The sequence below is a fragment of the Euprymna scolopes genome, chromosome 22, assembly GCF_053919585.1.
Source record: "Euprymna scolopes isolate OS-2025 chromosome 22, ASM5391958v1, whole genome shotgun sequence".
NCBI lineage: Eukaryota > Metazoa > Mollusca > Cephalopoda > Sepiida > Sepiolidae > Euprymna > Euprymna scolopes.
Genome location: NC_136503.1, coordinates 27,927,341 through 27,944,070, shown reverse-complemented (window position 1 = coordinate 27,944,070; position 16,730 = coordinate 27,927,341). Strand labels below are relative to the sequence as shown.

The following is a 16,730-nucleotide window of genomic DNA, read 5'->3' as shown; positions in this document are numbered from 1 at the left end:
TCAAAACTTTAACCGTTTTTGGATTTAATAGTTATGTCTTCAAATTCATGGTGTTTACTTTAACTCATTATTCCTGATGTCCATTTCTGTGCATATGATTTGATGCAGTCTCATGTTCTCATGCCCTGAAGAGATTCTATTCAACCTATAGATCCAATTAGCCTGGGTGCCCGGCATTGTCCGGGTGTTTGGAGGTGTGTGTTGAGCAAAAAAAACAAAAAGTGGTAATAGGCAGGCAAAGCTTGAACCCATAACGCGAAGGAGGAAAAGAACATGAAAAAAAAAGTGACATGTTTCCTGTTGTGTCCATCACCAAACCAGAAGTGACATAAGTTTAAATTAAGGCTAAACAATCCAAAAGAGGGGATTAGTTTAAAAAATATTGGTGAAAAAAGCGACCCCCCCCTCCCTGTAAAAAAAAAAGTGCCCAGTTGAGGGTACAGGATTTAATGTTTTTAGCCAATTTTTCGATATTTGTCATCCGATGGGTCAAGCTTCAAAACGATACCGATTTCGTGAAAATCTGTCGCCTCTGTCGAAAGTTTTAGGCAGACATACAAACATTTAAACAGACAGGTGAGATTTACATTATAGAAGACACTAATGCAAACTATCACTCCGGGTCAGCATGAACCTGGAAATAATAGTAACACAGAGGTGACTCCACACTCACCAAAGTTCCCAGATTAGAACCTCATCATCAGATGCAGTTTCATGTCATATCGAGGACAGATTCTGTTTAATCCTTTTGATGAGACCATGACATGTAATCTCGTGTAAGAATAGATCTGGAAGTAAATGCAAATTTTTTTTTTTTTTTTTTTTTTTTTTTTTTTTTTTTTTGAGGGGAGTGGGGTGGTCGCCATACACTCAGAACTTTCAAATTTAGCTCTTAGTATTGCATAAAGTGTTATATCGTACCAGATTCCATTTACCCATAGGTAGAATCCTGACCGGTACAACTCCAGATCAGAAATATTAGTAACTAGCTGGGCTACCCGGAATTGCCTAGTGCGAAATTGTAACATATTTCTATTAAAACTTATATCTCGCTATCTGTCTCCCCTTGTCCTCCATTTTCCCTTATCTATCTCCAAACCCCTCTATCTCCTCTGCCAGCCTTTCCATCACATATAGACAAATCTCCTTTATATAATAGATTCCTCGAGTAGCGAATCAGCATTTTCTTTCCAAATTAGTACATAACACTGAAAAATTGACTCCTCCCTTCAACAAAACCCGAAGGTCCAGTTGACCCCTAGAGAGTGAATGCTTTTTTTACTTTAGATATTATTCATCAAGAATATAACAATTTCGTGGGTGTTTGTTTTGTAGTTTTGACTTTTAACTGGATATACAAGCATACACCACACAGGGTGGCGCATGGTGTTGCCTGGTTGTAAAATATGGTTAAATAAAAAAAAAAAAAAATAGGACTTGGGTGCCATCTTATGTTATTAAAAGAAAAATAAAATACCATGTTTGGGTGTGCATAATAAAGTTGAGAATTTTAAAAGATAGAAAAAAAAATGCTGCATACTGGGCGCGAACATGCAAAACTCAAGTTTGTAAGCGAACACACTATCGATCGAACAAGACGTCATTGATGTTATCACATTGCAAATTTAGCCTTTTAAAATGATTCAATGAATTGACTGTTTGTGCATGTGCGATTAACAAACGGCATCAAAAACCTGACCCTAACCTCTTCAAACAAAACGTTATTTCTATATGAAATAATTGACGATTTTTTTCTAATTTTTTGATATTAGGTGGTCGAGAGATCACTTTTTCTAATGGTACTCGGTTCATGCCTGTTCGATGTGGATGACAAAAGTTTTAGTGTATATTTGTATACACACAGATATTTATATAATTGACTAAAATAATTTTTTATATCCAAGACGGACTTTATTTAATTCATAGATTGGATCAAAGCAGGTGATGTTGCTCCAAGTTAGTGAATAAATGGACACACTCCCCAAAGATCACAAATTGGTTTTCCATATCTAAAACAAACTCCATTTAATTTATATAGATGAGACGCTGAATCTGAGAGTAATAGCAACTGAGGAGTGACAGTATACGACCCAAAGCTACTGAATTGGTTATCAATATAGTTATTTTTGTTTATGCTTGTACTTGTATTTTATGTCTTTGTTTGGCAGGCGGAAAGAAGAAGAGATGGCTTTGTATCAATCTTTAAAGGAAGCCCGTTTTATGGCAGAAGCTCTGGAGAAGGAACAAGAAGAAGGAAGGATTAGTCTGCAGAAACTTGAGGTAATCCATTTGCTGATAACGCACACATTATTTGACAATATTTTTAACGTTAAATATTATATATACATTTCTGACTGTTGGTTCCATCTTTACTGTTATTTTCACAACGGCTCAGCCATTGAACTCTTCAGGTTTTGTCATTGTTATTAAACATGTGTAGATTTTTAAACCAAACTCTTTAGACGACGTGTAACCTCAGAAAAAAAAATGCCACTTGTGGAATCTGTAATAAAATTCAATCTTTTCTGTAATTCGATCATATTGTTTTCAAGTTAACTAAGTGTCCATTGTGAATCTCCAGTAGTTTTATTTTTATCACTGTATGATAATGTGGAGGCACTTTAATGATCGTCTCATTAGTAGGTTTGATCCTCAAGGAGCTTCACCCTGACTGGACTGTAACCTGATCTTGACGTGTTACCTTATCTCAAAGATAAGGTCTATAAAAACAATCCCTAGATTATTCCTGAACTAAAGAAAGCCACCATAGCAAAAAAAGAAAAAAAAAGGGCAATGCCAAGAGAGGAGTGTCAGTTATTGACAATTTTGTATGCCATATGAAGATGGGATTATGTAACTATTAGACATTCATAATTGAAGTTTGTTTGAACCAAACCCTTGGTTGAATTAGAGAAAGAGCTGTGAATTTTAGTAACGATACTATGACTGGCATTTGGGTGTGCAGGGAGGGAAGAGATTCTCTCTCTATAATCCACTGAAGCTGATTGTTGTCATTCCAGTTTGAAAATTCCCAGACTATGACAATAGACATCTAAAGGAGGCCAAAGTGTATAATCGTTAAAATGTTGCAAACATAATGACAATCAAGATGAGAATAACAGTTTGAAATAAACAAATAATATACAAACAGATAATGTTTATACAAACAGATAATGTTTATACAAACAGATAATGTTTATATAATGTTTATACAAACAGATAATGTTTATATAATGTTTATACAAACAGATAATGTTTATATAATGTTTATACAAACAGATAATGTTTATATAATGTTTATACAAACAGATAATGTTTATATAATGTTTATACAAACAGATAATGTTTATATAATGTTTATACAAACAGATAATGTTTATATAATGTTTATACAAACAGATAATGTTTATATAATGTTTATACAAACAGATAATGTTTATATAATGTTTATACAAACAGATAATGTTTATATAATGTTTATACAAACAGATAATGTTTATATAATGTTTATACAAACAGATAATGTTTATATAATGTTTATACAAACAGATAATGTTTATATAATGTTTATACAAACAGATAATGTTTATATAATGTTTATACAAACAGATAATGTTTATATAATGTTTATACAAACAGATAATGTTTATATAATGTTTATACAAACAGATAATGTTTATATAATGTTTATACAAACAGATAATGTTTATACAATGTTTATACAAACATGTTTATACAAACAGATAATATTTATACAAACATGTTTATACAAACAGATAATATTTATACAAACATGTTTATACAAACAGATAATATTTATACAAACATGTTTATACAAACAGATAATATTTATACAAACATGTTTATACAAACAGATAATATTTATACAAACATGTTTATACAAACAGATAATATTTATACAAACATGTTTATACAAACAGATAATATTTATACAAACATGTTTATACAAACAGATAATATTTATACAAACATGTTTATACAAACAGATAATATTTATACAAACATGTTTATACAAACAGATAATATTTATACAAACATGTTTATACAAACAGATAATATTTATACAAACATGTGTTTATACAAACAGATAATATTTATACAAACATGTGTTTATACAAACAGATAATATTTATACAAACATGTGTTTATACAAACAGATAATATTTATACAAACATGTGTTTATACAAACAGATAATATTTATACAAACATGTGTTTATACAAACAGATAATATTTATACAAACATGTGTTTATACAAACAGATAATATTTATACAAACATGTGTTTATACAAACAGATAATATTATTTATACAAACATATGTTTATACAATGTTTATACAATCAGATAATGTTTATACAAACAATGTTTATACAATGTTTATACGAACAATGTTTATGCAAACAGATAATGTTTATGCAAACAGATAATGTTTATACAAACAATATTTATACCAACAGATAATGTTTATAAAAAAAGATATTTATACCAACAGATAATGTTTATAAAAAAGATATTTATACCAACAGATAATGTTTATAAAAAAAGATGCTGTCCAATGATGATCCACGTGGCTGAGAAACGCTTATCATAAATTAAGATCACATCTAAACCTTTCTCTATTGCGTTCATATGCTATATGATATCACAGAATGCTACTTAGTAGATTAATACCAGAAATTTTAATCACTACAAAATAAAAAAAAATTCCACTCATGGAATCATTAATAAAATTCACAGTCCTTTCTCCAACCCAATTATATAAAATATCAGAACAGATACTTCCCTTTGTTTTTAGCCAAAAGGCCAAGGGCATAAGAAAAATGTTTTCTTTCTAAATAATCCCATTACAAAGTGCACCCTTAATACCGTTCATGCAATCTGTAAAAAAATTTTAAAGTTCTTTCTACAATTCAACTTTGTTTGATACAAATGAACTTTAGTCTATGCTTGACTTGTCCACCACGTTTCAGTTATGCATATCCAACAGTCTGTTTATCATCATTCAACAATAAGCATGCATGGATACGATGTGCAAAATTGTCAATAAGTGTGACTTGCTTTTCTTTTAGTAATGTTCTGATTTTAACTGTGATTCTTCAGTTCAGAAATAATTCTGAGGATTATTTTGATAGACCTTACCTTCGAGATAACCTCACAGATAAAATATTGTGTGAAGCCTGTTTGGGATCATACACCTTACTGATGAGACTATGGCCAAAGTGTTCTGGCTATAATATTGCATATAAAAGCTTTTTTTTTTTATTTTGAATGAGCCTATGATTTGGTAAACGGTTTGCTTTATTTATTTATTTTTTTTTTGTGCTCATTTTCATGTGTCTAATTTCCATTCATAATTTTCATGTGTAGTTTTAAAGAAATTAATTTACTTCTATGTTTATGGCAGGAAGAAGAAGAAAAAGAGTTACAGAACACTTTGGAAAAAGCCAAAAACATGAAAAGCAAACGGAGTAGTGAATTGTACATGACATGGCGGGAAATGAGAAATTTACTCGAACAAAAAAGTACAGAGGATGAAAAAGTTGTCGAAGCATCTTGGAAGGAACAAGGTAAGGATGTGAAGTGCTCTGGAGGCCTCCCAAATTTTTGTTAGTGTCGCATTCTGTTTTACTGTTTTACACAACATATGAGGTGCTCTAAAAGTAATGCCTCCTATTTTTTTTATTTTGCCTGAATAGATCAGAGGGAGATTGTAAATTGCATTGTTATGATGACTGAGCTTATGTATTCATGACGTGATAGTTTCATCTCTCTGTTGGAGATATTGATGGTGTGAAACTCTAATAAAGCAACACTTGTCATAAACATGCGTCAGAAGCAGAGATGCATCTTTGAATTCCTAGCAAAGTGCATTGACAATGGTGGTAATTATGCAGAAAAATAAATTCTGGAGGAAAAGGTTGCTTGTTTTAATAGTACCACTCCCGTATTCGTAGCGCTTCAATTTTTGTAGTTAATAAAATAGGAGACTTTACTTTTGGAACTACCCTCGTAATTTACTTTTACTAAAAAAAAAAAAGTTTGCATTTTATGATGCATAGATTAGGGTTTTAAACATTTCTGTGACAGTTTGATAGTCATTTTGGAATGATAACGTCTCTGGGTATTGCTAAGAATCAAACTAACAATTAATATAAAGTAGATATAAAATATATATTATAGCAAAGGAAGAAAAATGAAAAATAAACATTGCCGCCAAAAAAGTCTGCACTTGTCATTTTTTTTGAAAAACTGCAAATTTCAACTAAATTGAATGTAACTCTTTAAACAACCTATACCTCATTTGATTCACCTTTTATTCCTCTATAATTTTACCTGTTCATATTTGAATTTGATTGAAGTATTCTAGTGTTCATGTCAAGTTAAAAAAATTAGCTTCAAATTGAGAAGGCAAAAAGAAACTCCACAGCAACAAATGAGCTTAAAACCAGCTTAAAATATCCACCTTTTAGCATCTCTAATTGTAATTGTTGTTCCTAGGTTATACAACATGACATTTAGTCCGTATACTTCGTCTCACTTACTGACCGTCAGGAGCTCGTTAATCTCCACCTTTCTGGTTTATCCAATTGAGAAATCTTATGATGCATAGAAATTTTATGAGGCATAAGTTAGGGTTTTAAACATTTATCTGTAAAAGTTTGATAATCATTTTGGAATGATAATATCTTTGGGTATTGCAAAGAATCAAACCAACATATAGATTAGGTATAAAAGATATGTTAATGTGAAGGAAGAAAAATGAAAGATATATATATATATATATAGCGCCATGAAAATGAAAGATATATATATATATATAGCGCCATGCATATATAAAAATGGAAATAAATGAAACGTTGAGAGAATAGAAAGGTCACCAGTTAGCAAGTGCTAATTAAACAGTTTTGTAAATGAAAAAATTGAGAAAAACGAAATTTTATAACAAAACATTTTTATATGTATATAAAGTTATTTTCAAGTAGTAAATGTTCATTTATGCAAACTTATGTTTAGTATAGAAAGTTCAGTAAATAGTAGTCACAAGTCAAAATGTTCATAGTGTGAATAATATACTTATCTAAGTAATATACGTGAGTGTTTGGCAGCGTGGCACTGTGTGTTGTGGCCTGAAAAGATCACTAAGAAATATGGCATACTACAAGAAGCGTTTCGTAGTAGTACATTTATACTGTTCCAGAGAGTTTATATATTGTGTATGGATGAATCCCTACAACCCAAGCTTTTTTGCACTGTAAAAAGCTAGTTATCTTTACCGCTTTGAATCGATAGTCAGTGGGTCGGTGAATTTTCGTTTTTGTTGCTGTTCTCTAGTAATCGATTGGAGTGGGTCGAGATTGAATGTCTCAAAAATGACGTTGATTGACTTTTCCTCTACAAGTAATGTATCGCTAATATCGTCCGAGTTATTTTTTTTATTTATTTATTTTTTTTTAATTGATTTTGGTGGTGTTTATGAGTATGTCTTAGAGGTTGTATGATATTTACCATATCGCCAATCCTTTACAATTTGATTTAAATCATATTTGGGAACGCTAGGTGCTGTATGTACCATGTCAGGACATAGAAATTTTCAGGTTAGTATCTGCGAACACGTTTAATTTACTGAAAATCATGTATCCTCTGTCTTTAAGACACATCTAGAAGGAAAACTCTGATGTAAAAGCTGAGGTCTACTGTTTGCTCTGTCTTGTGGCAGCCATTGCACCGGCAGAGATTAGCAGTTGTACCAAAAAGTGTGGATGTTCTACAGTCTTTAAGACTATAAACAAATCAAATGTGTAGATTTTTGAACAACTTAGTTGTGACAGACCTTGTATGCTGAAATTGACAAGGGTATCTAACATATGTATAAAGCATAAATGTTGTAATTTTTCATAATATCCTAAGGCATTTCATGTACATAAATTTAAAAATATGAAATCGTTCAATTAGAACTGGTGATTAATCTGATGTTGCTAAGATAAAAAAAATTCTCATTTTACTTATTTTAAAATGAATTGTTTCAAAATCGTTATGCTGTCTCTGTCTCGTTAACTAAAAAAAAGTTTTAAATAAGTATATTTCAGAGAGTGACATTCGTTTTATTGATTTTAAAAAGAAAATATTAAGGTAGCAATTATCTTTACGATAAGAAGACAGTATTTTATTCTTTAAAATTTTTTTACAATTTTAAATAAAGAAACATCTTTTATTATTATTATTATTATTTTTTTTTTTTAAAGAACATTCAACTGACAAATAATAATGATTTTTATGGAAGAAGAAAGGATTGTTTTTTCTTGTAGTATTTACTCTGACAGGGATTTATTAGTTCACAAAGAATAACATTAATAACAGTAAATTGATTGATGCGGAAGACACCATGGAATTTCTACAGGGTTCACTCACTAGTTTTTAATATAATTGGTACAATTTTTCACTTCATGTGGGTAGATGTTATATAATACTGTAAATAAATAACAAAAAATATTAATGTATTGACATATTATTTTTATTTTATTTTTATTTTAAAGAAAAGAAAGCCAAAGAAGCTGAAAGACAAATGCGGGCAATTGCCCAACGAGCACGTGAAGAGCATCGGCGGTCACTGCGGTCAAACACTAACCTTGCTTCTCTTTTGTCGGGAAACCGAGATGACAAGCCACCCATTCCACCGAAGCAAGTATTGTTTTCTGTGCTGTATGTATTTCTAAAAACAAAAACCAAATCCATTTCCTTAAAAGTCTGCCTCCATTCACTCTGTGCACTGCACCAATCAGGAGCAAGTTTCACAATCACTGTCCACTCAAACACGTAGATTGTGTCATGAAGGAGGAAAATCAGCAACCCCAAAAAAGAGTTTGATATGCAGAAGAATAAAAGCAAAAAATCGTATGTGCTAATTAACAATTACAATAATTGTCTCCCTTTAATCATTTGACAGTTGTCACTCTTCAATAATTAAATTTAAACTTCAACCACTTTTATAAGATCACAGAAAATAAATTTAAATTTAAATGAGAATTAGTTATAAATACAAGCAAAAAATAAGATAAAATTCTAAAATATATAAATAATATATAGTATCAACACAAGCCCTATATTATGCTTAAATAATTAATAATAGATTTAAAACAAATTAGTTCCCATTGCTCATTTTACTATAAGCTATAATATACATAAATCGAACACGTTTGACGAAGGGAGATTTCCCAAAATATTACAATGCAGATATTTCATATGATCATGCTGATACAAGTAAAACACTACCTTCAATAAATTTATATATATATATATATATATATAGATAGAGATAGATAGATATAGATAGATAGATAATATAAGAATACAATTAAAAACTGTAAATTATAATTTGCAAGAGGTCCTGAATATGACCTTAAACTATATCCAATGGTGAGGCCCCAGCTTCCAGGCTTTGGGGAGTGTGAAGCCACCCCTCATTGCTCCCAGGTCCGCTCTGACTCTGAGTGGTAAGTACCTGTTAGGGTCCGAACTATGCGTTAAATAGAAACTTATTTGAGAAAAAACAAATATATTTTATTAAAAACTTTCCTCAAAATCACTAGATTCGGCATTAAATAACCTGAAAAGTGTTGAGATACTATAAAACAAAAACAATCAAACAACAAAATTTTATTGTTCGACAGGAGATTAAAAAAGAACAAGTGAAGCATGCATGGTTCCCCATGAATGCACAGTGAATAAAGCATAAAAAAAATGGCTAAGTTCAGCACCCCCACCCCCTCTTCCATTTAGGCTCAAAAGTCCCCCGGGGGATCCTCGTGAAAATAAACAAACGATGCAGTTCTAGGCCTTAACATATGTAAATGAGTTCTACACCATGCAAAAAAAAGAAATGACCAAGCCCATCATTTGCCCCCCACCCATTTAGCCCCAAAAGTCCCCAAGGCCTAAACCTATTTAAATTTGAGTTCAGCACCATGCAAAACTGCTAAATAGACATACACAGAAAATTTTGGACAAATATGGTCAAATAGTCCCAAAAATGGAGTGTTTTTATTAGCCCTAGAAAAGCCCCTGGAGCACACTCAAGAGTTATCACAAAGTATAGACAAACAAAATTATATAGAAATCAGTTAGTTACAATTTTTCAGAAAGTTTTATAAAAATCCAAGGCATCAGTGTTTTTTTTTTTTTTTTTTTTTTTTTTTTTTTTTTTTTTTTTTAATAAGCACAAAAGTGTTAATTTTAGCCAAGCAACGATTGATAAATATTCTCCAAATTTTAGTTTCTTTAGATTATTTGAAAGTGTATGTTATGGGGGTACAATCTCTGATTTGTAAATTCAAATTTACTAGATTTGCATTGAATTTGAGCCCATAGTCATTTGCCATCATAATATAAATCCGAAGATATTATTGTTGGCATTGGTTTCCCCAGTATCTTTCTAGTTAAATTTCTAGAAAGATGCCAGGTACTTTAAGAAAAGAAGAAACACATGAAGGTTGCCAACATCTTAAGTGAAAGTGATTTAATGGAATGAATTGAATTTGAAGTTGGAACACCCAGGTTGGCGATCTGTATCTTCAACCATTTGCCCACTGTTACAAATTAAGCATGATTACCTGAATTTCAATTTCTTCTTAAGCGTTAGCCTTACATTTTACACACAAAATCATGTTATGGTTATTGATTGGAATTAGAACAATTATTCTAGGCGTAAGGTTTAGTATCATTACATCTTGCTTTTTATCTTCATAAGAGGGCATGAATAGGATGCAAAATTTTGTTCAGAGCAAAATAATTTTAACCATCATGGAACAGGTAATCTAACACACACCCATGTGAGAGCATCATTGTAATTATAATTTTTTTGACCCCTTTAATCTGACTTAATGAAAGCCGGTGCTTAATGAATTGCAGTATGATTTTTGGTTCATTGATCTGTTTACTCTTTTATGATTCGAAAGTTGGATTTTTTTCTCCCTTTTTTTGTTTTGTTTTTAATTTTGCATCTTGAACTTTTTGCTCAGATTCGTGTTTCTGGATGTAAACATTTTTATCTTGCATTGTACTGGTATGAATCTTGAATTTTTTAATAAATAATGATCAAACCTGATGGGAGTTAAATAAAATGTGACAGAACTAGAAACTTAAATTCCTAAATCTGCGATTTGCATTTCTTTACTGAGCATATTATTCACACACGTATTGATAAGTATTACTGATAATATATTAAGTTAAACTTAAATTTTATTGTTACTGACTCTGTTGAGTTATTTCCCTCGATTCACTTTGGGATGAGTATTCTTAATATATTAATATTCTTATCTTTCTCTCTTTATCCATATATATATATATATATATATATATATATATAAATAAATAAATATCAAACTCTGGACTTTGCTTGCTTGCATCTTGCCTTCAATGATTGGGTGATTCCATCTTTTAAAAAAGGGATCACTAGTGAATATATATGGATATATATATATATATATATATATATATATATATATATATATATATATCAAGTCATAGAAATTTCCAGGTTGGTATCTGGGGGCGCATTAATTTACTGGGAGAGAAGCACCCCCAGTCTTAATTGCATCTAGGAGAAGAAAACTCTGATGTAAAACCCTGCAGTTTCTTGTATACTTATTCCTGTAGCAGTCATCTGCACCGACAAAGGTTAGCAATAATATCAAAAAAGTGTGGATGGTTCTACACAAAGCCTTCACCACTATAAACAAATCATCTGTGTGGATTTCTGAGCAACTTAGTTGTTGTGGCGGAAGCTCATACGTCGAAATTTGTCTTCCATGATCGCTGATTTCATCTTTTAAAAAAGGATGACATATATAGGCGTATGTGCATGGCTCAGGGCTAAGGAATGAAGGTGGAGAGTTGGTTGTAGTTTTTGGTTTTGATTCTAGCTGATGGCACCCAAGTCATATACATAACTTTTTAGTTTTGATCTCATCGCTATATATTAAATATAGAGAATTGTCTTTATAATAATAAATACGTAATCTATATGAATTAAAATATGTTTAAGCAGATCTTACAACTGGGCAATGCTGAGCAGCCTGCTGGTGTGTGTATATGTATATATAAAGTGACGTGTGTGTGCACGTAGAATGGTCTTTACCAAACTACTGTCAATTTTTGGTCTGCACATTTGAACGTTGTGTAGGGGATTCCGACCTGTTTTTTTTTTTTTGGTTTTTACCCAGTAAAAATAGCTGTTAAAGGTCAAAATTGAAAAGATGGAACTTGGCAGGTGTAAGTCAACTTAAAGTACTCTTCTACACATGCACTACACAAATATACATTTATGTATTAAAGTGTCATTATTTTTAAACTTTAATATTCATCTGTCCTTAGGTTATATGGCAGTGAATATTTTGGTTTCGATTGAAGCTGATGGCACCAAATCATATTTATTTTTTAACTTTTGAAATCACTCCTATATATTGGGTAGAATATAATAATGAAGAGGCCTGCTATTATTAATATATAATCAACTTTTGTATTGAGTTATTTCCCTTTTTTGTTTAGAAGCTAAAAAAAATATCGTTTTGTATATATTTGTGATTTAGATCAAATAATTTTGTTTGTCATACCTTGCGTTAAATTTTGGTGTTAGTAGTAGAATATGGGACTCCTTGATTAGGTAAGCACTCCTTCCTTGTGTGTAAAAGAAAATTGACAAAATCTTTTTTCTGATTTGTCCAGCTCTGGATTTTGACAACCTACTGTGAGTTCATTGAAGTTAAGATACAATAATTTTTAAAGAAATAAAAATGGATTCTTTTTGTCAGCATTGTCTTGTTAGCTTTTCATGACAAAACGAAAATATATTTTGGTACTTGTACAGTTTAATCAAGACATTAAAAAATGAAAATATTGAAAAAAGTTTAAATTGTACATATTCGTTATAAATTTTTTTCACTTAATTTCATCAAGTAGTTTTTTTTTTTTTTTTTTTTTTTTTACAGCGAAAAAACAATTTATGATACCGAGCAAAAGGTTAGACTTTTAGGAAGAAAAGCTAATAATATTAAAGATGGGGAGAGAGTGTCAGCACTTTAACTGGAATTATCTCCCCTGTCGCGTTTCTAAAATTCAAATAAAAATTTAAAAAAAAATCCAAGATATCTGACCAGCGTGCTGTCATAAAAACATTTTTCCGCTGTAAAAATAATAAAAAAATTCTCGACCAAATTAAGTGAAATTTTTTTTTTTTTTTTGAGATCTTCAGTTCAAAACGGATATGTACAATATAACCTTTTTTTTTTTTTTCGATATTTTAATTTTTTAATGCCTTGATTAAACTGTACAAGTACCTATATTTGAAAAAAAAAAAAAAATCACATAAATTAATCATCTTGTTTTATTTTTAGATAAGAAAATAAAATTTTGTAAGTGATCAAAGAGTGGCCAATGTGTCCGCCATTTTGAAAACAATTGATACAAAAAAAACAAAGGGAGATAACTTGAGATTTGTTGTAATACCTAGGAATTCCCATTCTTTATAAAAACTAAAATTATTTGATCAGTTCATGTGATTTTTAGAATATAAAATTTGTTTTGTCCAGGATACGTACATTATACAGATTTTTCTTTAATTTTGTTTCTTAATATATTTTTTGTTTTTGAATTCAGGATAATAACCCATTTTTCTGCTAAAAATTAGCACATTTATTTCATATCTATTGTCATTCATACACAATCTCAATATTTTATTGATGCCTCAGTTTTCCTTTCTTCACAACAAAACCAACTTTCACTCATGCATGGAATATTGTTGCAACATTTGAGCTGGTGCACCAATCAGACAGTTCAAAGAAGAGTCTCTAACCTTATAGATACCACACCATCTACCATGCTGCAGCCCCTGTCCCATCACACCCTTTCACTGTAGAGTTTTCCAGATGCTAGAAGACTTTTTATAATAGCTTCTTTCTTTGGCATTCCCTCCCTACTTCGCCGATTTTCCCAAACTGTAGAAATTTAAATGTAATGTAAACAACTCCCCACTTCTAATCCCCCCCCCTAAATTTGGCCCTAAATTTACAGCAGCCTTTTGTGTCTCGGTGTGCCTTGTTCGAGGTGAATTAAAAGAAAAATGTATTTCCATTCAATTTCTGTTAAATAAAATTGTATCTCACTCGGAATTATTTTACAATGGTGATATCTTTTTAATAATGATTAGCAAAATTATAGAAGTTTCAGCATCACATTACACTTGCTAAGGATTAGCATTATCACATAAGCAATCTGGTTTTATTTCAGTTAATTTTAAAAGATCAAGGGAGCTAACTCCTGCAGCTAAAACTTGATTTTATTACGATTTGGATTTATATCTGAGGACTCTTTTAAGAATAGACCTTGTTCCCTTTATAGTTGCCAACTATATTTCGTTACAGCTTGGTCTTCCAGGAATTGTTTCAAAGTAATTCTTAAAATGTTTTTTTTTATTAGGCCAGTTACTTCTATCAAAACCAATATGTTTATTTCTTTCAGATTAGTTCATTTTTAAATCATTTTTTTTTTTAATCATATTTTATTTTTTTGCATTCAACTCTATTAAGGCAATAGTCATTTGGAATGGTGACATTAATGAGCACAGTCCTTTTGAGCTTGTTCCATATTACAATGTTTGGCTTAATGGCCTTGCCTTTTATGAACCTGTCTGCCTCTGTCATAGAATACTGTCACCTTTCGTTTGATGTTATCTGTAGTGGTTCATGTTCCCAGATGTTCAGTGGTCTGTCAAACTACATCTTTTCACAGATCTTCTAATAGAGGTATTTACATACGTTGTTGTGGTGGACAGTGTAAAGGCCATCTGTAAATAGGATTGCGTATCCAGATATTCTGTTGTGTGTCGCATATCAAAGTCCTGTTTTTGATCTTGACTCTTGCTACTTTATCTTTTTTTTTTAATTTATCTATATCGTATTTGTTTTGCCTTGTCTGTATGTTCCACTTTTTCTCAGAAACTACTGGGCTGATCCAGCTGAAATTTTGTATGGACCTTTATGATATAATGCAGTGAAATAAGTATCATAGTATCTGTTTGATGCACACTTAAATTAATAGGGGTTAGTATTTAATACAAAAATGAGCTCAAATTTAACCTTATCAGATCATCAGTTTGGTGCGCTCCTTTAAAGTTAATGGGCAATAACTTTTTTCCATTTTTAACGTGCTAAAATGTCTAGTTATTTAATATTAATACGTTATTTAATTCTTAGTAACTAATAGAAATGGAGTTGCTTCTATTAAAATGGTCTCCTTAGAATATTGTCATTGTATCATTAGAACAAAATAAGATGGCTAAGAATTTCTAGAAGAATATGTATTCATTTTTATTGGTTTAAGATTAAGAATTTTTTTCCTTTTTTTTTTTTTTTTTTTTTTTTTTTTTTTTTTTTAACTTTTTTTAAACAATTAAAAAAAAATTTTTTTTTGACCATTCTTACTATGGAAAATAATTAATGTGTTGGATAGCGAATATTTATGACTTCTATCATTCTGGACTGACTGTTGAATTTCAACTATTTATTAATATCCTGATAATTTGGTCATTGTCTGCAAGACAACAAATAATTACAGGAAATAAATATTTGTTGCATGAACCTGTCCCGGGATAAGTATTCAGTGATAATATGCAAAGTTTAAATTTTTAAAATTTATTATGATACAATGAACTAAGAGCTTGGTTCACTTTGCGATGAGTATTTTTAGTGATAATATATTGCTAAATTTACTTTCGTTTTGAGTTATGCCCCTTTGTTCACATTTTATTGTTAAGAAAAAAAAAAAAAATATTCGTTTTGTATGTATTGTTTGTATTTTGATTGTAATACTCGGCACCAAATTTTGGGTTTCCTGGATTAGTAGATTGTGGGTCTCCTTTAATAGATGTGCACTCCTTCCTTGCGTCTAAAATAATAAAAAATATAATTTTCAAAGACCCATTTCAACGAGAAGAGGCTTCATATTAATTTAGAGGATACCCATCTCTATACTGATATTTTTAACTATTTATAGTCTTGTGGTCATACTAATTGCAGCTTACAATTTTTTTTTTAAGTATTAGCATTGATTAACAACCACAAAAATGTGAAATTATAACATAGACTTTGTCTAACTAGGGCCTTTTTTGTCATTGTAATATTGGCGTATTATATTTTTGTTTGTCTGTGGTTGTCTCTGTGTAGGGGTGAATGAATCATTCAACCTTTTTTTTTTATGAAAATCACTCCAGGCAATGCATGAAGCCATTTGATATAAAGAGCTAACTAAAAAAATAAACAAAAGATTTTTACTTCAAAATCAAATACCTGCCAACAATAAGTATAAGATGGATAGATTCTGACTAGAAAACAGCAATTCTTCCCCCTTTGTCGAAAACATCTCACAGAATGTGAGGACTAGAGGACAAAATAAGAGACGCAAGAGTTACAAGGCTGCTGAAATAAAACCCAAGGTACACTTACTATTCTCTTATCAGAAAAATAGATGGATTTTTTTATATTGACTCCTCAAACTCTATTTTTGTTTGAGAAACTAAGGAGAAAGCAATGAAGTTAGATATATAAATCCGCTTTATTTCACGGCCGAAAAAAAATTATTCTACTTTTATGCATGCAATCGTGTGCTATCACTTGACTTTTTTTTTTATTTACTTGTGCACTCTGTGACGTCATGTTC

General features: G+C 30.5%; 1 protein-coding gene across 11 annotated transcripts in view; it reads left to right on the top strand.

Annotated features, from left to right (window-relative positions):
• LOC145243923 (SH2 domain-containing protein 4B-like) overlaps positions 1-16,730 on the top strand; it is a 186,212-nt gene that overhangs the window by 159,018 nt on the left and 10,464 nt on the right. For 6 of the 11 annotated variants that reach the window (XM_080107037.1, XM_080107036.1, XM_080107038.1 and 3 more), the window contains 3 exons: positions 2,169-2,280; positions 5,428-5,590; positions 8,558-8,723. In XM_080107037.1, coding sequence (XP_079963163.1) covers positions 2,169-2,280; positions 5,428-5,590; positions 8,558-8,723 — 441 coding nt within the window. The remainder of the gene's footprint in view (positions 1-2,168; positions 2,281-5,427; positions 5,591-8,557; positions 8,724-16,730) is intronic. The other 5 variants (XM_080107040.1, XM_080107039.1, XM_080107041.1 and 2 more) reach the window with 1 other exon arrangement.